General features: G+C 49.9%; 1 protein-coding gene across 2 annotated transcripts in view; it reads left to right on the forward strand.

The window, feature by feature from the left end:
• Window positions 1–1346: 1346 nt before the first annotated feature.
• The window catches only part of VSIG4 (V-set and immunoglobulin domain containing 4), a 65207-nt gene continuing 38605 nt past the window's right edge, over window positions 1347–27948 (forward strand). For both annotated transcript variants that reach the window (XM_073558380.1, XM_073558386.1), the window contains exon 1: window positions 1347–1481. In XM_073558380.1, coding sequence (XP_073414481.1) covers window positions 1427–1481 — 55 coding nt within the window. In that variant the 5' untranslated portion in view covers window positions 1347–1426. The remainder of the gene's footprint in view (window positions 1482–27948) is intronic.

Here is a 27948-nt window from a genome sequence, read left to right on the forward strand (position 1 = left end):
CGCCCGGTTTCTGACCAGGTGGAATGCTTGCGTTACTATGTCCGGAAGTGGGTGGTTCATTTAGGAGCGTTCGTGGCTTCGGATGCGCTGTCATACTCCTGGCTTTCTAACAACATATGGTTGGAACTTTTTACACGATGCACACACGTAAGTGTTTAATAATATATGGGCTACGTCACTGATGATGGGATGATAGGATTGGCTACCGGGTGTATATAATGACATTCTGCCTCCCATTACAACACGCCCCCGGAAGAAGAACAGGCGAAACGCACGTCGGGGTGGGTCGCAGTGGCAGATTCAAACACGCATTCTGGTAATATATCTATTGCACTTTTTTGCTGGCATTGTGATCGTTTTGATTCGCTGCTTTTACCTCTCATTGGTCTGTTGTCCAGGCACTACTGCTTTAGGATGATTATGCATTGTAGGCATTGTTATTATTAATGGACTATAGATAATGATTGTGATAGGTTAGTGGCTATTCAATACGGATATCTGATGTATCAGTAAGCAGCTTTTTTATTGAGTCAGTGTGTTTACTGCTTGTGACTTCTAGAATTTGAGGCACTTTATGTATTTTTATGTAATGTGATAATTTAAATAAAATTTTCTTATCTTTTTTCTACATTCCTTGTGCCATTAATTTATTTTTTTGGCATTTTTTGTCATTGATGTATTACGGAATGTGACCTGTGGTGTTATTTAGGTTAAGAGGACTAATATGTATGCAGATATATGAATATGAAGTCCCCCCTCTGTTTGGCCACAGACATAAAGACTTTACTGATTTTCTAAATCTGAGAAAAGTGGTTATGGACACATTGGTACCATTTACTGTGAACTGTACAATTATGTTGCATCACAATAACACACAATCTCCTTCAGTTTGAAAAGTTCTAAACACATCATTCTTTCTTATGAACACTGAAATAAAGTTCCCCAGTAATGTATTTAACATGTACTGAAGAAATAAAAAAAAGTTAGAAAAAGGGGCAAAGCCTATATACTATGTGTGGCATAATTAGAGTACGTATGTTGTGAAAAGGGGCATTATATATGACTTACATCAGGTGAGAATGGAATAAAATAACAGGGTGGAATTAAACAACTGAAACAAAACTAGAATTTTACAATTGTACACAATTATGTGAAGTTCAAATTTGTTGCAAAAGGTCACACGTAGCCTAAAACATAAAGTTCCTAATTGTGGTAACCTACAAAGGGATGAGTTCATGAATATCCCATATTTTGAAATAGTTAACAAACATTCTTGGTTGCCATCTAAGAAGAACTGAGAAAAGGGAAGGAAGTTGTATCACTAGGACATTTAATTGATAATATAGAAAGCAGAAAAGGAAATTTTCATGTCCTTCTCGTTATTATAGCAAGCGACGTTCTGAGAAGAATAGCGGATAACTGAATCATGGAGCAATTTAAGTGGCTTTTTGTGTTTGTCATTTGTTTTTCGGAAGGCAATGGTGAGTTATGATTTTTTATAAATTTGCCAGCAAATAGCTAAGATTTTGAGAATTGTTATTCAATTCTGTTTCTAAGGATTTTTTCATAATCCTTTTTCTAAGAATTGATTTTATGGATTTTCCTTTCCTGTGTTTGAAAAAAAAGTGTTTTCTCACAAATCATAAAAATAAATATTAATGAAATATTTATTACATATTTAATACATTAATATTAGTAGTAGTAGTATATTGAAGGGCTACATTTTGGAAAAGTTTTCAGAGACTGAAAGTTGATTGGCCAGAATTAAGTGTCTGGAAACCCCTGATTTGGGCTGTTACTATATGTCGGGTAGATGTTCTTTTACGATGTTCAGGATATTTGAAACAGTAAGAGCATATTTGAGCATACACGGCAAATGTATAGTTAAACCAGTAAGACTTCTCATGAACATTTTTGCAGCTGATCATGAACCCATCACCCCATTTTTTATCTTCAAAAATAAACCAATTATACTCTTCAGTGTGTGCCTTCTTGATGGCACCCATTCTAAAAAAATCCTCAACAAGCAGGAGATGACACCACCTGGACGTACATAGGACCAACAACACGAGTACTGGTTTAATAGAAGGGAATGAAGGAACCTTGTATGTGAAATTTCAGACTGCTCCTCATAGAAACCACATATACGGCACCAGCCATATTAGAGAGATGAAAATGGAAGAACAGAGCATATGATTGTCAGAAGAAATGTTCTGTTCATGATTATCAGCAGATACATGTTTAGAGAAGACCTTTCACCAGTTTTCACATGCTAAACTTGCCACATGATTACAGTAAGTCATTGAAGATCTGAACAAAATGTATCTTTTATTTCTCATGACTGCTTATGAAGTTTATATGCCAATTCTCCTTTCAACCAAGGATAGTTAGCAAAGATTCTTCTCTGGGGCATTTACTTTTCCCCCTTTATGACATTGCCCAATCATGAGCAGGCAGCATCTTGCAGGAAAACAAATTGTCCCCAGAAAAGTTTGCAACAGGATTACCCTGTGTTATATGAAAAGACTTTGTCTAACCAGGTGACCTAGATGTCACTGCTGGCATCTACTATAATTTCATCTATGAAAGAAATCAGGAAATAATGCCCCGCTACCTGGGATAAAAGGAGAGCACTGTATGTGTAATGCTTCTGGCACACTGTATGCAGCTCTCATCTCACAGCACTGCCCTTTCTTTCTTACTATAAGGACACGACAGCTCTGGCAAAGGAAAGCCTCATCTATCTCAAATACTGAGTCATCATTCCTTGATGAGCGAATGTGATCGGTTAATGCCTGTTTCACATCTCTCTCTCTTTCTCTCTCTCTCTCCGAGTGACTTCGATGTGCTCGAATAACATTCAAGTCCCTGCGACTGCATGTCTCATGGCTGTTCGACAGCAGCAACACATGTAGGGATCCCCAGTTTGTTAGGCAATCTCTGCAAGTGTTGCAGCTGTTGAACAGTAGTGAGACATGCAGTTGCGGGGACTTGAATGTTATTCGAGCACACCGAAGATATTCTGTTAGTACCTGAGTATGCTCAGATAACACCTTATTCAAGCACATTCGCAAATCACTACTGTCCTCCTATGCTTTTAATCACACGAGCGTCAACAGTGAGATCAATGTGACCGGAAGCATCAGTCTTACCATATCATACAGAGCAAGCCTCTTCTAAGCTAATGTGGCACCCCCAGGAGTATGGTCGCCACAGTGGCATTACTTTCCTCCTAGGGAGTGTGATGTCATGCTTGGAAGCAATAAAGGATCTCTCTAGCAATTAATCACAACACACAACACAGTTTCCATTCCAGGTCAGCAGAGGGAGCTCTGAACCAAAACTGGGGGAGGAGCTACTCTCTGGGGCCAGGAGGGAAAAATTAGAGGAGTTCGTGTGAGAAGGGCAATGTGTGTGGACGTGGAGGAGAAGAGCTGGGAGATTGAGCAGGGAGTTCAGGCTCATTCCCAGCTATAGCGCATAATCTGGAGCCCAGTCTCCAAGGCTGTACGGACACTGATGGTCCTGCAACAGAAACCGGAGAAATAGGAAGCTGTAAATGCTCCATTCCCACATAAGACTCAGAGGCACAACAGCGATGTGTGAGCCAGAAGAGGAAGGCTACAGCTGTCTGCCATACGAGGGAGTTTTAAAGAGAATAAGCATGTGGAACTTCAGTGTAACACAGTACTGTAAGGACATAAAAATAAGCACTAGGAAGGAGACTACACAACCCCATCTGCATAGAGAGATTCCTAAGCTGCTTCCAGGCTAGCCAGCTCCTGGACTGCATTTGCCAAGCAAAGCAAAGGTAAAAGAAACTGCACCCTGTTGTGTCCTTGCCTTCTTCCTGCAAATTCTTCAGCACTGCTACATCTCTGTGCCTAACACTACACCCTCTTCCTCAAGACCTATTCTCACTGCCCTGGGACTACAGCTCTGCCTGTGGGGAGCTATTACATCTTGCTGCTATATACCATCTGTCCAAGAGGATCTGCTTGCAGCATCGGCTTAATCCCTTCATTGCCGAGCACCACAGGTGGCGACACGAATCATTCAAACTTTATTCCATCACTTAACCCCGTTTACATGGGTGCCCAGGGCTATGGACCGGGTCACCGCTGCTGTGACCTTCCCCTTTGAGAGACCGGCCCGCTACCGAGTACCCCACAGCCCTGGGAGGGCGACCCATTTTAGCGTCACGAACAGGATTAACGGAGCCCGGTGTCCCCGGGTCCTGTGTGCCAGAGACTGTGTTGTGTGCCACAGACTGTTGACGCCATCGCTGCCATTACCCTGCTGCTTGGCGCGCGCGGGAAACCAAAGGGGCGGGTTGTCATGGGCGGAGCCAGCCGAAGAGCGCGAAAAAGTGAAGCGCCGCGCGGGAAGAGATCAGCGCACGAGAAATGAGAGGCCGAGGCCTGCAGCCCCGGCGTCCCCCGATCATCCAGCCAGTGGAGCGGTAACCGGTAAGCAAGCACAACCCAGGGCCTGGCCAACGTTAACTAGGGGGGAAGAGAATGTCTGAAGCAAGAGCAGACGCATTGGCGTATGCCACTGCGAACCTCACAGCGCCACAAGATGCAGGGCCCAGCGCAGCTGCGGCTCCCATAGCGCCGCTGAATCCAGCAGCCAGCACTGCCTCTGGAGCACCGCAAGAATCAGCACCCACCGCAGCAGTCCCCATAATGCCGCTGTCCATGCCCTATATACCGGGAGCGGCCTGGCTACCGCAGTACACAGGTGAGTCACATACCCTGAGTGAATTCAAAGAGAGACTGTGCAGTTTGTTCGAGGTGTATCCTCTGTCTGAAAACCAAAAAGTGAACATCCTTATTGGGCAGCTCACAAGTGCAGCGCAGAGGGAGGTAAAAGCCTGGCAGGACAGTGATAAAGAGACTGTTAAAAAGATTCTGGCTAAGGCTAGTTTCACACTAGCGATTATTCCACGCAGCGCACGGCGCTGCTAAGCCCCGCCCCCTGCCGGCTCCCTGCCCGCCCCATCCTGTCATCGCCGCCTACTATCGCACATGGATGCTTGCAATCTGCGCACCCTATCTTTAGCATAGGGTGCACAGATCGTGCGCTGGCCGTGCGCTAGTAGGATTTTGGCGTGCGCTGTGCACTTTTGAAGGTGCGCCAAGCGCGCCGAAATGCAACATGCTAAAGATGCTAAAGCACCCTATCTGCTAAAGATAGGGTGCGCAGATTGCAAGCGTCCATGTGCAATAGTAGGCGGCGATGACCGGATGGAGCGGGCAGGGAGCCGGCAGGGGGCGGGGCTTAGCGGCGCCATGCGCTGCGTGGAATAAACGCTAGTGTGAAACTAGCCTAAGCTAAGAAGCACCTTTGACACTCGCACTGCAGCTGAAATAAAGATGAGATTCTTTGGGTGTAAGGAGAGAGTGCAGGACAGTATACGGGACTATGCACTTAACCTGCAGGAGGCGCTGCGAGCCATAAAGCAGATTGATCCAGACAGTGTGAAAGATGGAGACAGACTGTTAAAAGAGCAATTTATTGAGGGACTCCTATCCAGTACCCACAGAGCACAGCTGCACATCATAGCCCTACAAAACCCTGACCTAGACTTTGCAGACTTCAAGGACAGGGCTATTCGGGTGCTGCATGAACCAACTGTCAGCCGCCCAGTGCCCCCTAGACGCCCAGCGATCACATACCATCAAAAAGCAGCATCTTTCTCAGCCCTGTGGACTCTGGACAAAGACCCATCTGTCAAACTGCGTCTTCAGGTCCAGGAGTTGACCAATAATATGGCTGTACTTGCCAAAACCATGCAGTCCATGCAGGAGTCCTCAAAGTTGAAGATCCAGCTGGCCTCCAGTCCAGAGGATGTCCCATGGCTATGGAAAAAGAGGATCCCGCCATGCCGAGGGAGAGACAACGATCGCTATGACCAGAAAGGACGTCCCATCTGTCATCACTGCTGCAAGGCAGGCCACATCGCAAGATTCTGTTATTTAAACGAGCAACCCCTGGGGCAGAGGGCCAACCCCCAGGAATAGGACCACAAGGCCCAAAGAACTAGCGAGCCAAGTATGTTGGAGGGCGACCGATCCTCCCAGTGGTGATTGACGGCATCCCCATGAACGCTTTGCTGGACACTGGCTCTCAGGTGACAACTATGCCCTATATCCTTTACAAGCGGTATTGGGCTGACTCTGAACTTACTGGTGGCCCCAAGTGATGAACTGACAGTAGTTGCCAGCAATGGTCAGTCCTTGCCGCAAGTAGGATGTAAAGAGATTACTATTAAAGTGGGGCGGGTAGAGTTAAAATCTCAAGGTCTGATAGTTATAGACATTGATCGACGAGAATGTAACCCAATGATGACCTTAGGAACTAATGTGATTGAAAATTGTCTTTCCGAAGTTATTGTTTTGCTGCAACAGGTAGCCGAGACTGCTGGTTCCAGTGAACAACAAGTCCTGCAGAAGGACATCAAGGCCCTGATGCAAAGACAGCAGGTAGAACTGTCTGGCGGAGAAATTGGCAGCGTCAGAGTGAGTGATTCGTTCCCTATTGCGATACCCCCCAGATGTGAAATGTTAATTTGGTGTCGGGCAGCCATCGGCCTCAGAGGAAAAGATTACCAAGCATTGGTAGAGCCAGTGTACTCTGATAGCCGACCCACTGTCCTGACAGCCAGAGGGGTAGTTGATGTCCGTAAAGGGAGAGTACCTGTACATCTTTGAATTGTGGGGAAGAGGAGGCCATAATACCTCGGTATGCCACAGTTGCTAAGCTGCTTACTGTCAGCAACAACGCCATACAGGCAGCAGAGCCCTTGGTCTCGTCCGACCAACCAGGTGGAGGACAATGGCTCTGTAAAGCAGCTGGAGGAGTGGTGTCAGCAGCTGCATGTGGGAACTGACTCCACCCCTTCATACCAAAAGACTGGGGTTTACCGAGTGACTCAGGAGTACGAGCGGGTATTCAGTTATCACCCCCTAGACTTTGGGAAGGCAAAAGGGGTTCAACACCATATCCCCACTGGAGATCATCCCCCCATTAAAGAAAGGTACCGGCCTATACCCCCAACACAATACCAATGTGCCAAAAGTATGTTGCGGGAAATGAAGGAGGCTGGGGTGATCAGAGACAGTTGGAGCCCCTGGGCAGCTCCAATAATCTTTGTGAAAAAGAAAGATGGTACAGTGAGAATGTGTGTTGATTACCGAAAAATTAACAGTATTACACATAAGGATGCCTACCCATTACCCAGAATTGAGGAGTCATTAGCCGCACTTAAAACTGCTAACTATTTTTCCTCCTTAGATCTCACTAGTGGGTATTGGCAGGTTCCCGTGGCAGAGGCAGACAAGGAGAAAACAGCGTTTACTGCCCCAATGGTTCTCTGCGAGTTCAACTACATGCCATTCGGGCTCTGCACTGCCCCAGGGACATTTAAACGGCTAATGGAGTGCTGTCTTGGACGCAAGAACTTCGTGACAGTCCTGTTGTACCTTGATGATGTCATTGTTTTCTCCAAGACTTATGAAGACCATCTGAAGCACCTGGCTGAGGTGTTCGAAGCCATGTCCAACTTTGGCCTGAAAGTGAAGCCATCCAAATGTCACCTCCTGAAGCCCAAGGTACAGTACCTCGGTCATGTAGTGAGTGCAGAAGGTGTGACACCGGATCCTGACAAAGTCACTGTCATCCGGGACTGGCAGAAGCCCAGCAACCTCCATGAAGTACGTCAATTCCTCGGGTTGGTAGGTTACTACTGAAGGTTCATCAAAGGCTTCACTGAGATAGCCACGCCTATGCAAAATCTTCTGGTGGGCCAACCCAAGAAAGCCAGGAAGAAGAGTCCTACATTTGAATGGAATGAGGAACTGGAGAGGTCCTTCACTCGACTGAAGATGGCTCTCACAGGAGATGAAGTTCTGGCCTACCCAGATTATGACCAACCATTTGTTCTGTATACTGATGTCAGCAACGTGGGACTGGGAGCAGTACTTTCACAGGTACAGAATGGCAAAGAAAGCGTGATCTCCTACGCCAGCAGGAAGCTTCGTCCCACTTAAAGGAACCCTGACAACTACAGTTCCTTCAAACTGGAGTTCCTCGCCATAGTCTGGGCTGTGACTCAACGATTCAAGCATTACCTAGCTTCAGCCAAGTTTGCCATCTTCAAGGACAACAACCCATTGACTCACTTGGAAACTGCAAAATTAGGTGCACTGGAGCAGCGATGGATGGCCCGGCTGTCTAACTATGAATTCACCATCAAGTACCGAGCGGGGCACAAGAATGCCAATGCTGATGCGCTGTCCAGAATGCCTAATCTGCCAGATGCAGAAGACCCTGAGGCACTTGAAGAAATAGAGTTACCTGCCTTCCACTGGCCAATTGCGGCCCAACGTGCCCAAGGAGTGAGAAACAGACGGTCTATCATGAAAGAGGCCACCCTAAATCCATTGCCTCATCATGACTGGACAGAAATGCAGGATAGCGACCCCACAGTCCGCCTGGTAAAGCAGCTACTGTCACAAGCTGACTCACGCCCAGATCCAGATGCTCCTGAAGAAACCCAGCAGTTGTGGAAGGAAAGAGGCAGGCTGTTCATTTATGAAGGAAAGCTGTATCGGAGGAGTATCAATGCCCGCACTCATGAGTTGCTCTGGCAAGCGGTAGTCCCAAAGAGGGAGGCATCAATAGTCTTGGAAGCCTATCACAATGGAGCTGGACACTTCGGATGGAAGAAGTTGGAAGCCTTGCTCCGGGAGAGATTCTACTGGACTGGAATGAGGAAGGCCATTGAAAATTGGGGCCGGGAGTGTGGACAATACAACCTGCGCAGAAAGGACCGTAACAGCCAGCGAGTTTCTTTGCAGCCAATAATAACCAAACAGCCACTCGAGTTGGTCGCCCTGGACCATGTGAAGCTAGTCCCGAGCCATTCAGGCTACATTTATGCTCTTACCATCGTTGACCACTACTCAAGATTCCTGGGTAGTCATGCATGTCAAGGATCAAACAGCCAGGACAGCAGCCAGAGCATTCCAACAGCACTTTTGTAGACCACACGGATATCCCGAGCAAGTGCTTACAGATCAAGGTCCAACCTTTGAGGCAGAAGTGTTCCAGGAATTCTGTAACTTGTACAGTTGCAAGAAGATCAGGACAACACCGTACCATCCACAGACCAATGGTATGTGTGAAAAGATGAATCAGGTGGTGATCGACCTACTGAAGATCTTGACTTTGGAAGAGAGGAATCTGTGGCCAGAGAAGTTGCCAGATCTGGTTGACCTCTACAATCACATACCTGTGAATTGCACCAAGTGCACTCCAGCCTACCTAATGAGAGCAAGGCCTGGCAAGTTGCCTATTGATTTGGATATGGGAGTCCTTACACCTGAGGTGACATCACCAGATGCTGACTGGGATACAGAGCGGCAGCAACCGTACCGTAGAGTACAAGAGTGTGTAGAGAAGAGTCTAGCTCAGGCGAGGCAAAAGCAGGAAAAGAACTGCAATCAACATGCACCTGCAGTTCCCTTGTCACCAGGAGAACAAGTCCTAAAGAGGAAAAGAAGGATGCGTAAATTGGATGACCAATGGGAAGCTGAACCCTACACCGTCTTACCATCAAACTTCGACAACACCAAAGTGTGCCTTATCAGTAAGGATGGAGGAGAAACCTTATCAGCAGTCATCGAGGGATCATCTGAAACTGTGCCCTGACCAGCTAAATTAAAGGATGGGAGAACAAAACAACCTTCAACCCCTAGAAGAAGAAGAAAAGGTCAGCACTGTACTCGGAGAATTTCCTGCAAACTGGACAAGGGGGAGGAGCTACTCTCTGGGGGCCAGGAGGGAAAAATTAGAGGAGTTTGTGTGAGGAGGGCAACGTGTGTGGACGTAGAGGAGAAGAGCTGGGAGATTGAGCAGGGAGTTCAGGCTCATTCCCAGCTATAGCGCATGATCTGGAGCCCCGTCTCCAAGGCTGTAAGGACACTGATGGTCCTGCAACAGAAACCGGAGGAATAGGAAGTTGTAAATGCTCTATTCCCACATAAGACTCAGAGGCACAACAGCGACGTGTGAGTCAGAAGAGGAAGGCTACAGCTGTCTGCCATACGAGGGAGTTCTAAAGAGAATAAGCAAGTGGAACTTCAGTGTAACACAGTACTGCAAGTACCTAAAAATAAGCGCTAGGAAGGAGACTACACAACCCATCTGCATAGAGAGATTCCTAAGTTGCTTCCAGGCTAGCCAGCTCCTGTGCCATCTGTAACCTGGACCCTGGACTGCATTTGCCAAGCAAAGTAAAGGTAAAAGAAACTGCACCCTGTTGTGTCCTTGCCTTCTTCCTGCAACTTCTTCAGCACTGCTACATCTCTGTGCCTAACACTACACCCTCTTCCTCAAGACCTATTCTCACTGCCCTGGGACTACAGCTCTGCCTGTGGGGAGCTATTACATCTTGCTGCTATATACCATCTGCCCCAGAGGATCTGCTTGCAGCGTCGGCTTAACCCCTTCATTGCCGAGCACCACAGGTGGCGTAACGAATCATTCACTCATAAACTTTATTCCATCACTTAACCCCTTTTACATGGGCGCCCAGGGCCTCAGACCGGGTCACCGATGCTGTGACATTCCCCTTTGAGAGACCGGCCCGCTACCGAGTACCCCACAGCCCTGGGAGGGCGACCCACTTCTCTAAAGGGTTTTTACATTTTTCTTTACATGGCACTTACTACTTATAATTGGGTAATGTCATACGGGAGAAAAAGTAAAGAAGACTCTCCAATCACCCCTGAGGTTGAAGGGGAAGTTATCATATAAACTTTCCAAGATAATGTCTATGCAACTGAGATAGCAGATACAAAATATAAAAAATTATTTTATTAAAATCTTCATCAAATATATATCATTATGTGGCCAGTTTAGCATGTAATAATGATGAGCTAGTTATGGTGACTAAACGTTTGCTATAGATAATCCAAATGTCAATTTGGACTGGAGGGTTGCTGTCCATTACTTCAGCATACAGTAAACTGCATATTTTCAAAAGTTTGTCAAGAAGACTACTTTAATAAAGTGTCCTGTATTATAAAGCAAAATAACTAAGCAAATAATATATTATTTCTTATCATATTAAAGTAGATTTATCACCAGATTTCACAGTGCAACCTACATACAATGTTACATAAACCTCTAAGACCTGAAGAGGCCGCTGTATTATGTTGACAAGCCCCATCAGAATGGTTGTATTATTATTTATAAAGTTTTTTATGTGATAATTATATTATATTTACCTGAAATTAACATGGCATCCATTCTATAAAGACTCGCAACATACAGGAGAAGACAGGCTGGGTGGACACTTCCCAACTCCTTTAGGCTACAGTATACTGTATAAGTAAAGTTGGACAAGAAGTATTCGTGTAAAGCAGCACATTTTAAAAAGCAATTACACAAGCAGTCAAGCCTTATGAACCACCAACGTTAGCTTGTCTAAGGTATCTATTTGTAATGTATGTAGATTGGCTGGAAACATCTTACCCATGTGTGGTCATAAACTGCTAGTTGAGCAAACACCATAGACATTTGAAAGAGGAGGTGCCGTCTTTGTATTTTCGCTGCATCAGATTGCAGATCACCTTATGAGACTTCTCCACAAGTGATACAAGTTTTTCAACTACACCCTTCAAGAAAGTTTTCTAGTAGTTTAAGGAGCAATTTGAACCCATAGGTGCATTGCAGAATTTTAGAATATTGGGAACCAAAAAATTACACGTATCCCACTAAAATGTTGTTTAAACCGCAATTTTTTTTTTCATTTTTCACATGAGGGAATAGGAGAAAATAGAATGCATAATATGTAATACAAATGCACCTGAGTACGCCAATGCTCCATCTGTAGTCAGAAACTAATGTTGGTGCCCAATGCAAAGCTCCGAAGGGAAGGAGTAGCATTTTGGATGGCAGATTTTGTTGGAATGGTTGGCAGAGCACCTAAGGAGCCAGGAAGGCAGAAGAAACCCAAATGTTACCTAATCTTACAAATCACACCCCTTAGTGAATACATGTAGCGGAATAGTGAATATGTTTACCCAGATGTTTCATAAAATTTTAAATCATTGAGCCATGAAGATAAAAACTTAATTGTTCACCACTAAAATGTTGCTTTATCCTTAGATTTTATAATTTCACAAGGAGTAATTGGTAACATTAATGGCAGCATAATGTGTTATATAATTACTGTGGAACAAGACTATACCCTACGTGGGGTTGTACAGTACTATTTGTGAACATGGCAGATCCGGGAAGGAAGCAGCATTATTTGACTTTTGCAGCATAGATTTTCCTGAAAGAGTTTGTGAGCTAAAACCTCCACTGAAGTGACTCCATACACCTCTCTCAGAGGTCATCTATGGATGTAGTGATTATTTTGATTCCACAGTAGTTTTCCAGAACTTGGCATGTAGAGTGAAATGGCAAATATGCCAGCGTAGCATACAATATCATGCACTGTGACCAGATTATGCTTCTCATGCACTGTTACGTGGGCACTCCATAATACACAGTGATGCGAATTGCTGTTAGGCAGATTGTGGGACTTAGCAGGGATGGGATGGGGACATTTGGATTCAAGAGCGCAAATTTGGCTGGGTTTTGTTTTAGAGGGAGGTACATCACTTTTTAAGAACTTTTGTGCTAACGTTAACACGGAAAGCCCTTATATTTACAATGATAGATGATGGACCTGAGTGGGTTTCAGTTTCTTGAGTTGAGTTGAAGCCTTTATTGGTACCATTCTGGAGTACATAACATTTTCGATCACTTTTAAGGCTTGGTTCACATTGATCCTGTGCTCTACACTGAACACAAGTCAGAGATTAAGTTATGTCCTGGTTTATGTCTAAATCTCCAAAGTACAGTACATGATTCAGATAGATCCCTCGATAGAACCATTCACTATAAGGAGGTTGATGAAGTCACTTTGGACTTTGTCTGGTCAATGTTCCAGTAGTGACCTTCTAAAGAGTGGTTAAGTGTGTTTTTGTACATACCTTAAAAGATTGAGCACCGCAGGGAAAAAGACTAAAAGTAGTTTTAATTGTTTCCATCTGCTTTATTATAGTGAATGGTTCCATTGGGAGTCTAATCTGAATCACATTCTTCAGATATTCAAACAGAAACCCTGATGTAGGAGCTCAGTGTAGAGCTCACGGTCAATGTGAACTTAGCATTATTGCAATTTTTGGCAAAGTGGACAAATCCATACAGCTGTTCAAGAATTGTGTGGGTATATTTTTTATGCCATTCATTCTGCCGTAAAAGTGATTTTACAACTTGTTACCTTGGATCAATATAATTAGAGTTATACCAGATTCATATATAGTTTAGATTTTGCTACTTTCCCCACAGTAAAAACACCCATTTACCTCACATCTTTTGTTTCTGCATTTTCACATTTTGAGAGCTATAACTTTTCTATTTTCTCCAACCAGAGCTCTAAGAGAGATTGTGGTTTTCTAAGGGATGTTAAATTTTTTATTAGTAGCATGTGGGGGTAAATAGCATTTTATTCGGTCTCCCATGACAGCACCAATGAGAGATTGGATCTGCCCTTCAGGGATAGGAAACCTACATACATAAAAGGGTGGCACCTTTCTCCCGCATCAGTTGGTTTCCTGTCCCTGACAGGTGAAACTCTTCAGACATATCTGTGGAAGGTAGAAAACTGAAGATTGAACATATGCCCAGGCCCGGCTGGCCTACTTAGGCAGTGGGGGTCCTCTGCCTCGGCCTGTCCGGTGTCCTGGAAGTGCCACAGTGGGTCCAACTGGGGCTGCACATGTGAGTGACAGCAGGCAAGCAGCCTCCGGGTAGGAGAGCTGGCATGAAGGTGGTCCATTGCCAGGGTGTAGGAAAGTATGCAGCTGCGGTGTGTGTACAGCCTCTGGGGCTGCGTCTGGGCTTGCGGTGGTGATCCCTCTGGCGGCTGGGTGTGCACGGGTGGTGACCGGCGGCAGAATGCAGCGGGGTTTGCTCTTGCTGTCCAGGTGCATGTGCTGTGGTTTCCGGCGCGGCCTCGGTGATGCGGCCGGGGCATGGCCTTGGTGACATGGCAGAGGCACGACCCCGGTGATGCGGCTGGGGGCATGCGCGGTGAAGTCAAGGACGCGCCTGAGTGACATGTCCACATGGGCCTCGATGACGCGGCTGGGGTGCACATTGGAACACGGCTAGGTCACGCCCCTATGACGTGGCCAGGGTGACGGCGGAAGAGACAGCAGCCGCGGCGGTGAGTCTGGGGGTGTGGTTCCTGGGGCTGTGTGCAGTGGCACCTGGAGGCCGAGTCCCGCGGGTGGGACCACATGGGTCAAGGGCTTGAGCTGGGGAGTGTTTCGCGGCATGTGTATGGGGGTAGGGGCACAGCCAGCAGTCTGCAGTGGAAACACTGGGAGGACCTGCTGGCCCCGGTCGGGGACAGTACCAGATTGAGGGAGGAGCTGGAAATATTTAAGGAAGCTGGGACAAGAGCCAGGTGCTTCTAGACCCATATTCCAGTCAGGACATGGAGTCACCAGAGCAGCATCAGGTGCAGGTGCAGCAGCAACAGCTCACTGAGAAGCCCCATGTGAGAGAAACCCAGCCACGACCACGTAGGGACGCAGGAGGTGGTTGTATGGGTGAAAGTCCGGTCAGAGGAGTTCCAGCAGACTGGATGAGTCTCCAGCCTCTAAGGAGGATCCTTCGGCTGAGAGATGTCTCCCGCATATTCCGTTACCATTCAGCTACACGTCACTGGTAAGTGATCTTCATGAAAGTTCGCTAGGTGATGTGTTTTCCCCTTATTTTTCTGTTAGGGGAAGAAATGTACCGCTAAAACTAAGCACAAGGAGTGCGCGGTTTGTGGAGCCCTACTACCAGATTCCTATGGGAAAAAACTTTGCCAACCATGCATTCAGCAGATGGTAGCGGAGGAAACACCAGACTTTGTGTCCAGCTTGAGAGATATTGTTAGGGCGGAGGTTAGGGAATCAGTGAGATCCCTTTCCCAGGAAGGTGCTCATAGAGATAGGAGGACCAGGTCCCCATTGTCAGATAGTGACAGCAACTCAGGGGAGATGAGATTGTGTCAGCTTCTCCTTGTTCGACTTCATCATTGGAGGCTCGGTCGAGCCTTTCCTGCTCTCCGATCAATCGGAAAAACTAGCTAGTAAAGGTGGTCAATAGTACAATGGGCATAGTCGAGTCCCGGCCTGAGAAGTATATGCAGGATGTGATGTTTGGAGGGTTGGACCAGAGAGGTCGTAGATCTTTTCCCCTGAATGATAAAATCTGTTCTCCTATCTTGCGTGAGTGGAAGAGACCAGAAAGGAAAGGTTCCCAACCTCCTGCCTTTTAAAAGAAGATACCCATTCGAGGAATCGGGATCATCTTCATGGGATAAAGCCCCGAAGCTGGATGTAGCAGTTTCCAAGGCATCCAGAAAAGCCTCACTGCCATTTGAAGATATGGGGAATTTAAAGGACCCGTTAGACAGAAAAGCTGATACTTTTCTGAAAGGCGCCTGGGAAATGTCGGCGGGGTCCCTTAGACCGGCGGTGGCTGCTACCTGCATAGCCAGGTCTTTGATGGTCTGCTTGGACCAATTGGAATCCAAACTAAAAGACAGAACCTCCAGGAAGAGTATCCTGTCGTCTCTTCCCATGATCGCGGGTGCTGTGGATTTTTTATCTGATACATCAGCAGACTTGGTCAGACTAACCGCAAGAGCAGCAGCACTTTCAAATGCAGCAGGGAGAGCCTTGTGGCTAAAATGTTGGCCGAGTGACATCCAGGCCAGATCAAAGTTATGCAGCGTTCCTTGTGAGGCAGATCACTTGTTCGGGCCAATCGACAGCAAGAAGTTTCCCAGCCTTACCGATCCCCCCCATGGTCGTTCCTTCAGCAGGAAAAGGTCCAGCCGCAGAAAGTCATCTAGAGGGTACATGTTTATTTCCTCCCGGGACCGCAAAAAAACACCCCAATGACTGCCGACCCAGGTTGGGGGGAGGCTTTCAACCTTCTACCCTTCCTGGTCAAGAATTTCGGACAGTATGTGGATTCACAATATTATCTGTGCAGGACTTAAATTAGAGTTCCAATGGCCATTCTAGATGATCTCGGGTGGCTGGTGAATGTTAAAAAAATCACATTTACAGCCCCTATAGGTGCAGGAGTTCCTGGGTTTCGGTGCTGGAATCTGAAGTGCAGGAATGTCATTTACACCGTCTAAAGTAAGCGGTTTTCAGTGTCAGGTTCGGAAGGCAGTAAACAATCCACCTATGTCCCTTAGTGGGGCAATGTCTCTTCTAGGCTCACTCACATCGTGCATTCTGGTGGTTCGCTGGGCCCAGTTCCATACTAGGGTCCTTCAGTGGGGATGTATTGCGTAATGATCGTCAGCTAGGAGGGTGCCTGGATCTAATATTCTCTCTGGCCCCTCTACAATATGGTCCCTGCATTGGTGATTACATTTATCCAACCTAACCAAAGGGGTTCCCTGGGTTAACCATATCTCCCAGATTATTACTACCAATGCTAGCCCCAGGGATTGAGGAGGTGTGGGTCCAAGGGACCTGGATAGGTGCTGCGCAGACCGGTTCCTCTATCGGGAAAGAATTATTAGCGGTGGAGCTAGCAATAAGTCGGCTCCTTATGTCTTTGCAGGGTGCTGTCCAACAATTAGGGAACTGTGGCCTACATCAACCACCAGGAGGGAACCTGGTCCAGATCTTTGATGGAGGTGATGGATTGTATTTTTCAGATGGCCGAAACACATCTACTATCATTAACCTCCCTGCACATAAAAGGAAAGGAGAACATCAAAGCCGATTTCCTAAACTGCAACCAGCTCAGACAGGAGGAATGGGTGTTGAATCAAAGTATTTTCAACCAGATGCTTTCCAAATCCCATGGGAATTCAAACTAGCATAAGCATTTCCTCCAATAGCTCTGATCCCATTGGTACTACGGAAGATACCGGAAGACAGGGCACATGTTATTCTGATAGCCCGATTTTGGCTCAAGAGACCGTGGTTTTCCTGGCTGAGGATGTCCATCTCTGACCCCTGGGTCTTCCCAGAACTCAGAGACCTCCTCTCCCAAGGTCCGGTCTTTCATCCACAAGTTTCCAACTTTCATCTAACGGCGTGGAATTTGACAGGGTGTTGTTAAGGAGGGGAGAATTTTCACACAACTAGATGGACACTTTACGTAAAAGCAGAAAAGCATCTGTAGGTACGTGTGCCGACCGGGGGGGTGGTCCCTTTTTCGCCACCACGAACAGACTTGAGACAGAGACTGATGTGCGTTCAACAGGTCTCTTTATTGGCCATCCTTTTGACGACCGTAGCACCACACAGCAGCTGCATGCAGCACCACACAGCAGCTGCACGACACCCTCCATGCACAGGCCCTTTCACCTTTTCTTCTCTTTCCTCTTACAGTGATGTCACTCGCGGTTCTTTCACTGTGGCTGCCATTAGGCCCATGGCCACAGCACTTCCCCTGCCCGAGTCCGTCTGGTACCCCCAGGGCATTCTCTGTCCGCAGCTCTCCTGTCAGGGCCACCCACCCGACCGTCTTTCTCCTCAGTCCCCTCCGGAGCTTCCTCTTCTGTCTGTCTCTCCCTTCCGTCTCTTCCTCTCCTGAGCTCCTCCTCCTGGACTGGCCTGCTTTTGGAACTCTCTACCACTATTTATTCCCCTCCTCAGGAATTCCCCTCTAGAGCTCCTGTAACTCCACCCCCTATGACTCTGCGGTTTCGTAGCCTTAAGCTGTTGGTAAGCCCTTTCCTCACTGCTCCCTTCTACCATCTTATGGCCAAACTACAGTACTACACCGTCTTCTTTTCCTGCTGTTCTTGGTTTCCCCCTAGTGGCCAAACCCAGTATCTTACCATCCTCTACTGTCTCCAGCTGTCTCCCCACATGCATATACAGCAGTCCACGTCAAGCACTTTTATGGCGCATTGCACATTTACCTTCCTGCTGCAGACAGGTCCATAGGTCAGTCCACTTCCCCTACACATCCACAACGAAAATATATGCCAGAACCTGGAACAAGTTCCTATTAGTTTCAGGGGTGGAGGTTGGAGGACAGGTTAAGATAGGCCAGGTACTGGAGTGCTACCTCTATTAGGGCCCCGTCACACATAGCGACTCACCAGCGATCCCGACAACGATACGACCCGGTCAGGATCGCTGGTGCATCGCTAAATGGTCGCTAGTGAGCTGCCAAACAGGCAGATCTCACCAGCGACGTAGCAGCGGTCGGCGGTCGTTACTTACCTGTCAGACGTGGCGATGAAGACGTCCTCCCGCCCGCGTCCACGCGTCGCTTCTTGGTGCCAGCAGGAAGCCCAGCAGGAAGCCGCCAACAGGAAACGGCCCAGGACGTTCTCGCGCGATCAGCGATAACCAGCGGGGGAGCCGGTCAGAGGTAGGTGTCACATATAGCGATATCGCTAGCAATATCGCTGCTGCGTCACAAAATCGGTGACGCTTTAGCGATATTGCTAGCGATATCGCTATGTGTGAAGCCCCCTTAAGACTATTGTCATTGAGCACTGCAAAGAGCTAAGGTTCTTATCTCCAGAGTAAATTCAATCTTTACAGAGGTAACAGGGAATATAAGGGCCCTATCACACACAGCGAGAACGCTAGCGAGATCGCTGATTTTGTGACGCATCAGCTATCTCTCCAGCGATATCGCTGTGTGTGACGGGGATCAGCGACCGGCCCCCCTGCTGGGTATCTCTGATCGTGCAGGATCGTCCTGTGCCATTTTTTGATCGTTGGTCTCCCACTGGCCAGCACGCATCGCTGTGTGTGGCAGCGGGAGAGCAATGATCAGCGACGCTGCATGCTGGTTTCCAACGTAAACATCGGGTAACTAAGAGCCATGCGGCTCTTGTGTGGTACTAGCAGGTACGCAGGACGCAGTGACGAGGCGCGAGACGGTTTGGTGCTTTAAGTAATAACGTTTATAGGCCTAGAGGTAACTGTCCTCAGTCGTAGCCTGACCAGTCACAGGGGTAACAAGAGTTGCCCTCGCAGGGGCTCAATACAAGCAAACACAAACAGGTAGAATACGATTACGTCCGGCGAAAGCCGGTCACTATAGGGCCGCGGTATGGCCGACTATGGGTCCTTAACTATATAGTCAACTTAGCCGTCCTGACGTCCCTCGGCATTCTGGACGAGGGTTCTTCGGCGTAGCAGCCGCTGGGCCCAGCGGCTGAAGAGTTGACGAAGTCTTCGAGCATTCCGATGCTCCGGTGACACCGGGGCACCACAGGCCCCAGAGGAGACCTTGAACGGATGGGCCACAGTCCCCAGACTGGGGCAAGCGGCAGCGATGCGGGGTGGCGATTGGCAGGCCACCTGTGCAGCTAACAGTTGCGACGGGGAATCCACGGCGAGCAACGGCCCAGCCCCTGCCGTGGACCAGAGCGGGACAGTGGTGGCTGCCGATGGCACTGGACTTGCCACGGCCACAGGTGAGAGCAGGGCGGCTGCGGGTGGCGGGAGACAGTCTGCAGCCGCGGGCTGGAGCGAGGTGGCAACGGTCGCCAGTGACCGCAGGTAGGCCGCAGCCGCGGGCTGGGGAGAGGCGGCAGCAGCCGTTGATTGAAGCGGGGCAGTGGCTCTTGGACGGTCGTCTGGGCGCCGTCCCTCTGGTGTCCTAGGTGAACGTCTCTCCTGGCTCTGGTCAGTCACTTTGGCTCTCAGTCGCTCCCACGGTCTCCTGCTGCTTCTGTCCCGGTCTTCTGAGTCACCTTGACTAGCGTTCCTCGCCCCTTTTATACTGGCTCCTCCCCTAGCCCATCTGTCCATCTCCACGGTCCGTCCCTGAACTCTGTCCCCCGGGAACAGTCTCCCCCCCGGAACCTAGTTGACGGAGTTCGGGTATGGTGGAGCCTTCTGGGGTGGTGGATGGTGGTAGGATAGCCGATTCTGGTGGGATGCCCGGGTCCACTGTAGTGTTACTACTTGGGCGGCCCGCGAATGCGGTTGGGGAGTCCTCTTCATCGTCCAAGTCCCAGACCGTGGGCGGAGGGTCGGGGACCTGAGGGAACGTGTTGTGAGTTCATTCTCGGGTTCACCAGTTGTGAGTTCCCCTTCTGGACTCCCTCTGGTGGTGACGGGAGGTGGTGCAGCTGGTTTGATCGGTGGAGATCTGCCACCTGAGAATGAGGATGACGATTGGATCTCAGGATTCTCAGATTGGATTTAAGACAGCCGATGCCCTATTCAGTTGCTGGTGATTCCTTCTGGCTTGTCAGCTCTTGGTTTTCAGCTCTGTTCCAGTCATCTAAAGCTAAGTTTTTCTGCTAATGTTCACACTTGATTTTGTTGGTCTATTCAGTTTTTTGTGTGGTCTGCTAGCCCCGGCTGGGGGCTGAGCTGAATTTCCACTCTTATTTATCAGTATTTTGCCAATTGGCTTTTTGTCCCTTACTAGTTCGGTCTCTTTTTGCTCTGTCTCAGAATATTTCAGAGTGCTGATATAGTGGGAGAAGTCTAGTGACTTCAGGGTTAATTTTGCTATCAGAAGTGTTGGACATTATTTTTGTAGGGTTTTTTGCAGGTTGCAGATAGTGTCTTCCCTTTCTTTTCCTGTCTAGTTAGTTTGGGCCCCATCTTTTGCTCAGCCTATTTTCGTGCCTGTGTTTGTGCCTTCATCTTGTTTCACCATCAATACATGTGTGGGGGCTATCTATTCCTTTGGGGTCTGCTCTGGGGCAGTTAGTTTTCCCTTTTCTTGCTTTAGGCTTATGTAGTCCTCCGGCCGTGACGAGGCGTCTAGGTTCATCATAGGCACGCTCCACGGCTACTGCTAGTTGTGTGGTAAGATCAGGGATCTGCAATCTGCATAGTTACCAACCACTCTGGTTTTCTGTGGCTTAGCTTGTTTTGCTTTTTTCTCCTCGGTGACCCATTCATAACAGAACGATTCGAGTCGCATGGGATCAGTGGACGCACAAGGCCGTAACATGTTACGGTGCACAACACGAGTGAGAGGTGCGTCATTTCGTTCGGATTGTATTTCATACACAGGCCCGTCGGGGCTTATTCGGCGCAACACTCGATACGGGTTCTCCTCCCACCGTGGTTCTAACTTGTTTTGGGGGCGTTGATCTAGTACGAGTACCCGATCCCTAGTCTGGAAGTCAATTAGTGGGGGCAGCGCTCCTCCCGAGTGCTCTAGATCCTGAAGCTTTGTATAAACGATTCGGTGGAGGGTCTGCAGCCGGTGCCGGTGGTTTCGGACCCACGAGGATACTCCGGTCCAGGGTTGGGGTTCCTCCGGGTTTAATTCCACTTCCCTGATTCCTTTACCTTCCCGTCCGAACAACAATGAGTAGGGGGTGTTACCAGTCACCCGGTGCACCCGGTTATTATACACCCACACCAGCTCAGGAATGTATTCAGGCCAGCGGGCCTTTCGGTCGCTCTCCAGGGTACGCAGCATTTGGATTAGTGTCCGATTGAATCGTTCGCAGGGTCCGTTTCCCTGCGGGTGGTATGGTGTAGTTCGAGACTTATCAATACCGTATAGATGATGTAGCTCTTCCATGACCCTTCCTAGGAAGCATGCTCCTTGGTCCGAATGTATTTGTTGCGGGAAGCCGTACACTTGGATAAAGTTCTTACAAATCGCATAGGCGGCCGACTCCGCAGTCTGGTCTCGTTTGAGGGTGACCACGGCGAACTTGGTGAAATGATCCACCATAACGAGACAATATTCATACTCCTGGTAGGCGGGACCTATGGTCAGATAGTCCACCGTGAGGAGCTCGAGGGGAGCTAATGGTACAATTGTCTGCACCGGGGCCCGTTGCGCGGGAGGTTTAGCGACCTCTCATGGGCGGCAGGTTTGGCAAACTTCGTCCACAGCAGCATACAAGCGTGGATGGTACACTATCTGCTGCAACCATTGCAAAGTTTTTTGGGCACCAAAGTATGCCCCCTTTTCGTGGGCTTCCCGAACCAGTTGGCTGAGATGTGTTCCGGGCACAATCACCTGCCATATTGTAGCCGACGTTGTTCGTGACACGGCTTTCCGATATAGAAGACCCTTTTTGATGGCTAGTTTCTCCCACTGGCACAACATCAGCAACATGTCCTGGGTTACAGTCTGTCTCTGTGAGCCAGTGGGCAATTTGCTGGTGACCACCCATCGGCGCAGGAGTCCGATTTCTCCATCTTCCTGTTGCTGCTGGATCAACTTGTCGCATGGCTGTTCCAGCATTCCTCCTAAGGGTCCTGAATGAGGCGCTTCTTGCGCGTAGGCGGTAAGCGCGGTGGTGGTGAGGGAGAATGGCGTCTCTTCTCCTTCTGATTCGTCATCTCGATTCCTCCCTGGGGCGGTGTGTCGGATTCCGGAGAGTGCGTCAGCGTACACGTTTTCATCCCCTCTATTGTAGATGATCTTGTAGTTGAACTTTGCCATCCGAGCCACCCATCGCTGCTCCAGGGCCCCCAGTTTGGCATTCTCCAAATGGGCTAGTGGGTTGTTGTCAGTCCGCACTACCACTTCGGAGCCCGCCAGGTAGTCTGCAAACCGCTCCGTCATTGCCCACACTACCGCGAGGAGCTTGAGCTTAAAGGAGTTGTAATTATCCTGGTTGCGTTCGGAGTCAAGCAGCGACCGGCTACCATATGCGATCACTTTCTCTCGGCCGTCCTGCACCTGTGACAACACAGCTCCTAGTCCCTGGAGACTCCCGTCAGTATGCAGGATGAACGGTTGCGAGAAATCCGCATACGCCAATACCGGGGCTTCCAAGAGTGCAGCTTTGAGATCTGAAATGCATCCTCTTGTGGTTGCTGCCACTGGACCTTCCGCCCATTCGCCCCGGCTGGAGCCCCCTTCAGCAGGTCCTGCAGGGCTCGGGCTCGGCGTGCAAAATTCTTCACGAACCGACGGTAGTAGCCGGCCAACCCCAGGAAGGCCCGCACGTCTTTCACCGTCTCTGGCGTAGGCCACCCCTGGATGGCAGCGACCTTTTCCAGGGACGGTCTGACACCCTCCGCCGAGATGTTATGCCCCAGATATTCGATCTGGGTGCGGAACAGGTGGCATTTCTGGGGCTTTACCTTTAACCCGTACTTCTGCAGCCGGCCAAGCACCTGCCCCAACCGACACAGGTGGTCCTCGAACGTGGCGGAATAGATAATGATATCGTCCAGGTATATCAACGTGGCTTCAAAGTTGAGGTCTCCCAGACACCGCTCCATCAAGCGCTGGAAGGTTCCTGGGGCATTGGCCAGCCCGAATGGCATCCGATTAAACCTGAACAGTCCCATGGGAAGGATAAATGCCATCTTGGCCCTGTCTTCCTCCGAATCGGCACCTGCCAGTACCCACTGGCCAGGTCTAGAGTCGAGAAGTACGTTGTGTTCCCCAAGGCGGACAGAGACTCTTCTATGCGGGGCAGCGGATACGAGTCCTTGATGGTGCAGGCGTTCAACTTTCGGTAATCCACGCAAAAACGCAGAGTGTCATCTTTTTTGCGAACCAGTACAATGGGGGCCGCCCAGGGGCTCTGGCTTTCTTGTATGACCCCCTTTCGAAGCATTTGAGCCAATAGGGTTTTCACTTCTTGGTATAGCTGCGGTGGTATTTGCCGATATTGCTCCCGGATTGGGGCCGCTCCTGCCGTGGGGATCCCATGCGTGATGGCCGTGGTACATCCAAAGTCATCCTCATGACTGGCTAAGACACTGTAATATTGTCCGAGAAGTGTCTCTACCTGGAGAAGTTGGGCTGGCGCTAGGCTGGAAAGTTCGGCCCGCATTCTCTCCAGGATGGCTTGATGTTTCCCCTGGGTCGAGGACACGGCAGTCTGTAGGGTTCGTACCGTTACTGCCCAAGGATCTTTGGGCTGCACCTTCAACTGGACCGCGGGGTACGGCAGCATCTCCTCCAAAGGCCTTACTAGTTTAGCCATTTTGGCCCGGGGCTTCAAGGCGATATCTTGGTCTCCCAGGTTGACACAACGCACCAGGACGGTCCCTTCCCGCACCAGGGAGCGGGCTACCAGTATGCCAGGGTGTAGGCGCTCCGAATAGCATGGTTCCACCTGCACTTCCACGCCCTCCAGTGGCATCGGGGCGCGGATCGGCAGGGCCACCACCGTCTGCCCTGGAGGAAGCACGAGCGGGGGAGCCACCAGCGTGACGACTTTACCTAGCGCCTCACCCTCCTGGCACTCCTGGAGCACTCGCGCCTCCCGCACCAACCCCACTGGCTCAGGGTCTCCTGCGTGGGATCGTTGAGGAGTAGATTGCCGAACTCCCGTAGTACGTTCATGCCCAAGATAACTGGATGATGGTCATTAGCTTCCCCTTGGGTCATGACCACTCCCTGGCGGCCGAGGGATTTACCACACAGCGTCATCTGGAGCCACACCACTTCGGCATCAGGTACCGGCAGTTGGTTTGCGGCTACTAGTCATATCATGGGCCCCCACTGGGGCCTTGCTGCTTCCGGGAACTGCTGCCAGAAGTAAGTTGCAGGCATGGTCATTACTTGCGACCCCGTATCCACTAGGCACCGTACAGCACGGCCCTCGACTTCGGCCCACACTATTGGGCACTTAGCGACCAGATCTTCGGGACTTCTACCACCCCTTGTTGTGGCTTCTGGCTCCGAGCAGCGTCCCCCATGCCCGGAGCCCTCTAGTTTAATGCCTGCTGGGGTGGGTATCTCCCACGCCGCGGACACTCTCGTGCGAAGTGGCCCAGTTCTCCACACTCATAACACTGGGGCGGTGAGGCCCAGCCACCCCAGGTATTGCGAGGCCCCCAGGGCCCGGGATTGTAGCCAAGCTGGCCGGGCGCAGGCTCCGTTCTCTTCTTCACTTCGGCCAGCTCACTGTGGATACTCTTCAGCTCTTGCCTCATTTCCTCAATCCACTGAGGTTCTCTGACAACGTTTACGGCAGCCTCCATGCTCTGGGCCTTCCCCACGGGAACCGTCACCCCCTGCTCCTGCTCCCGCACCCAGGCCTGACTCCCCACCTCAGAGAAAGCTATATGTGGGTTCACCCGGATCTAGTCCCGCAATGCCTGCTTGATTAACGGGTCCCGGTGTCCAGTCACCAACTGGTCGCGCAGGGTAATGTCGATGGGCCCTACTCCGTCCTTCCGCTCTATGGCTGTGTATAGCTTCTGGAGGGCGTTCATATACTGGGTGATGGTCTCTCCCCCTGCATCCGACTGAACAACTGCGTCCTCAACTCTCCCACGTTTGTTGGATCCCCGTGGGTTTCTTCCAGAATCTGCAAGACCCCGGCAAAGGTGTTGTGGTGTCCCGGGGGTCTCAACATCACTGACTTCTGGGCTTCCCCATCCAACGCCATGAGGGCCACTTCAGCCTCTAAATCGGGGGTCATCGGATGCATGCGGAAGAGGCCCCGCATGCGCTCTGTCCAGCTCCAAAGCAGTGTATTGGAGCCAGAAAACCGGGGCAGGTTACTTAGCATAGCCCCCAGAGAGATGCTGGAGCGGGGGCCCCCATTATCGGCAGCTCCCGCAGTCCCACTCTGATCGGGCGCACCGCTGTCTGCGCTCGGAGACTGCATCCTGCCGACTACGCCAAATGTGGTACTAGCAGGTACGCAGGACGCAGTGACGAGGCACGAGACGGTTTGGTGATTTTAGTAATAACGTTTATAGGCCTAGAGGTAACATTCCTCAGTCGTAGCCTGACCAGTCACAGGGGTAACAAGAGTTGCCCTCGCAGGGGCTCTGTTGTGAGCTCATTTTCGGGTTTGCCTCTGGCTTCTGGTGAGGGTTATGGAGCTGGCTGTGCTGACAGAGGAGTAGTGAGTTCTCTATCTGGACTCCCTCTGTTGGTGAAGGGAGGTAATGAAGCTGATCTAAATGGCAGAGACCGCCCACCTGAGGAAGAGGACTGTGATTGGACATCAGGAATTTCTGATTGGATTTAAGGCAGCCGACTCCCTAGTTTCTTGCTGATGATTTCTCCTGTCTGTGGCTTCTGGCTTCCAGTTTGGTTCCTGCCTTCTTAAAGCTAAGTTTTCTCTGCTATTGTTCATATGTTTTTGTCTGGTTTACTTAGTTTTGTGTTCAGCCAGCCCTGGCTGGGACTGGGCTGAATCCCCATTTTGTCTCTGATCAGTTGATCTCTTTTGCTCTGTCTTCAGAATATACCTGAGTGCTGATATAGGGAATTGAAGTCTAGCGACTTCAGGGCCTTTTTCTATCAGACGTGTTGGACATTTTTTGGCAGGGTTTTTTGCGTGATTGCAGACAGTAGCTTTTCTTTCCTGTCCTTTCTAGTTAGTGAGGGCCCCATCGTTTGCTCAGCCTATCTTTCTATCTGTGTTTGTGTTTTCATCTTGTTTCACTGACAATACATGTTGGGGGCTGTCTTTTGCTTTGGGGTCTGCTCTGGGGCAGTTTAGATTTTCCCTTTCTTTCTTTAGGCTTATTTAGTTCTCCGGCCGTGACGAGGCGTCTAGGACCACCGTAGGCACACTCCACGGCTACTGCTAGTTGTGTGGATAGGATCAGGGGTCTGCAATCCGCTAGTTACCAACTTCTCCGGTTTTCTGGGCTTAGCTTGCTTTTTGTTTTTTCCTCCTCAGTGACTCATTCATAACAGGGCTCAATACAAGCAAACACAAACAGGTAGAACACGACTACGTCCGGCGAAAGCCGGTCACTATACAGCCGCGGTATGGCCGACTATGGGTCCTTAACTATATAGTCAACTTAGCCGTCCCGACGTCCCTCGGCGTTCTGGATGGGGGTTCTTCAGCGTAGCAGCCGATGGGCCCAGCTGCTGAAGAGTTGACGAAGTCTTCGAGCATTCCGACGCTCTGGTGACACCGGGGCACCACAGGCCCAGGAGAAGGCCTTGAACGGATGGGCCGCAGTCCCCGCACTGGGGCAAGCGGCAGCGATGCAGGGTGGCGATTGGCAGGCCACCTGTGCAGCTAACAGCTGCGACGGGGAATCCGCGGCGAGCAACGGCCCAGCCCCTGCTGCGGACCGGAGCCGGACAGTGATGGCCGCCGACGGCACTGGACTTGCTGCGGCCACAGGTGAGAGAAGGGCAGCTGTGGGTGGCGGGAGACAGTCTGCAGCCGTGGGCTGGAGCGAGGCGGCAACGGCCGCGAGCGACCGCGGGCAGGCCGCAGCTGCAGGCTGGGAAGAGGCGGCAGCAGCCGCGGGTTGAAGCGGGGCAACGGCTCTCGGACGGTCGTCTGGGCGCCGTCCCTCTGGTGTCCTAGGTGAACGTCTCTCCTGGCTCTGATCAGTCACTTTGGCTCTCAGTCGCTCCCACGGTCTCCTGCTGCTTCTGTCCCGGTCTGCTGAGTCACCGTGACTAGCGTTCCCCGCCCCTTTTATACTGGCTCCTCCCCTAGCCCATCTGTCCATCTCCACGGTCCGTCCCTGAACTTTGTCCCCCGGGAACAGTCTCCTCCGGAACCTAGGTGACGGTCCCCTTGGTTCCGGCCCAGACACTCGGCGGGGGCCCTTCTTCCCACACTTGGATACCCGCTGTTTACCCTAGATACCAGCGCACGCTGATATCTAGGGTAAACAGCGGGTATCCAAGAGCCGCGTGGCTCTTAGATACCTGCTGTTTACATTGGAAACCAGCTTGCTCGCTGGTCCTGATCACTGGAGGGGCTGTCTATGTGACAGCTCACCAGCGATCAGCCTAACGATGTCCCAGCGATCCCATTCATGTCGGATCGTTGGTAGGATCGCTGGGACATCGTTATGTGTAACAGGGCCTTAAGTTTGGAGAAGATGCACCATGATGACATAACCTTGAGAATTCTTTTTAAGGACAATGGAATGGAGATCTAGGTAAAGGGAGTCTGAAAAACCATGTCAGAATTACTGCATAGTCCTCTTTAAA

The sequence above is a fragment of the Dendrobates tinctorius genome, unplaced genomic scaffold (genome assembly GCF_039654945.1).
Source record: "Dendrobates tinctorius isolate UK_male_01 unplaced genomic scaffold, ASM3965494v1 ptg000013l, whole genome shotgun sequence".
Lineage (NCBI taxonomy): Eukaryota > Metazoa > Chordata > Amphibia > Anura > Dendrobatidae > Dendrobates > Dendrobates tinctorius.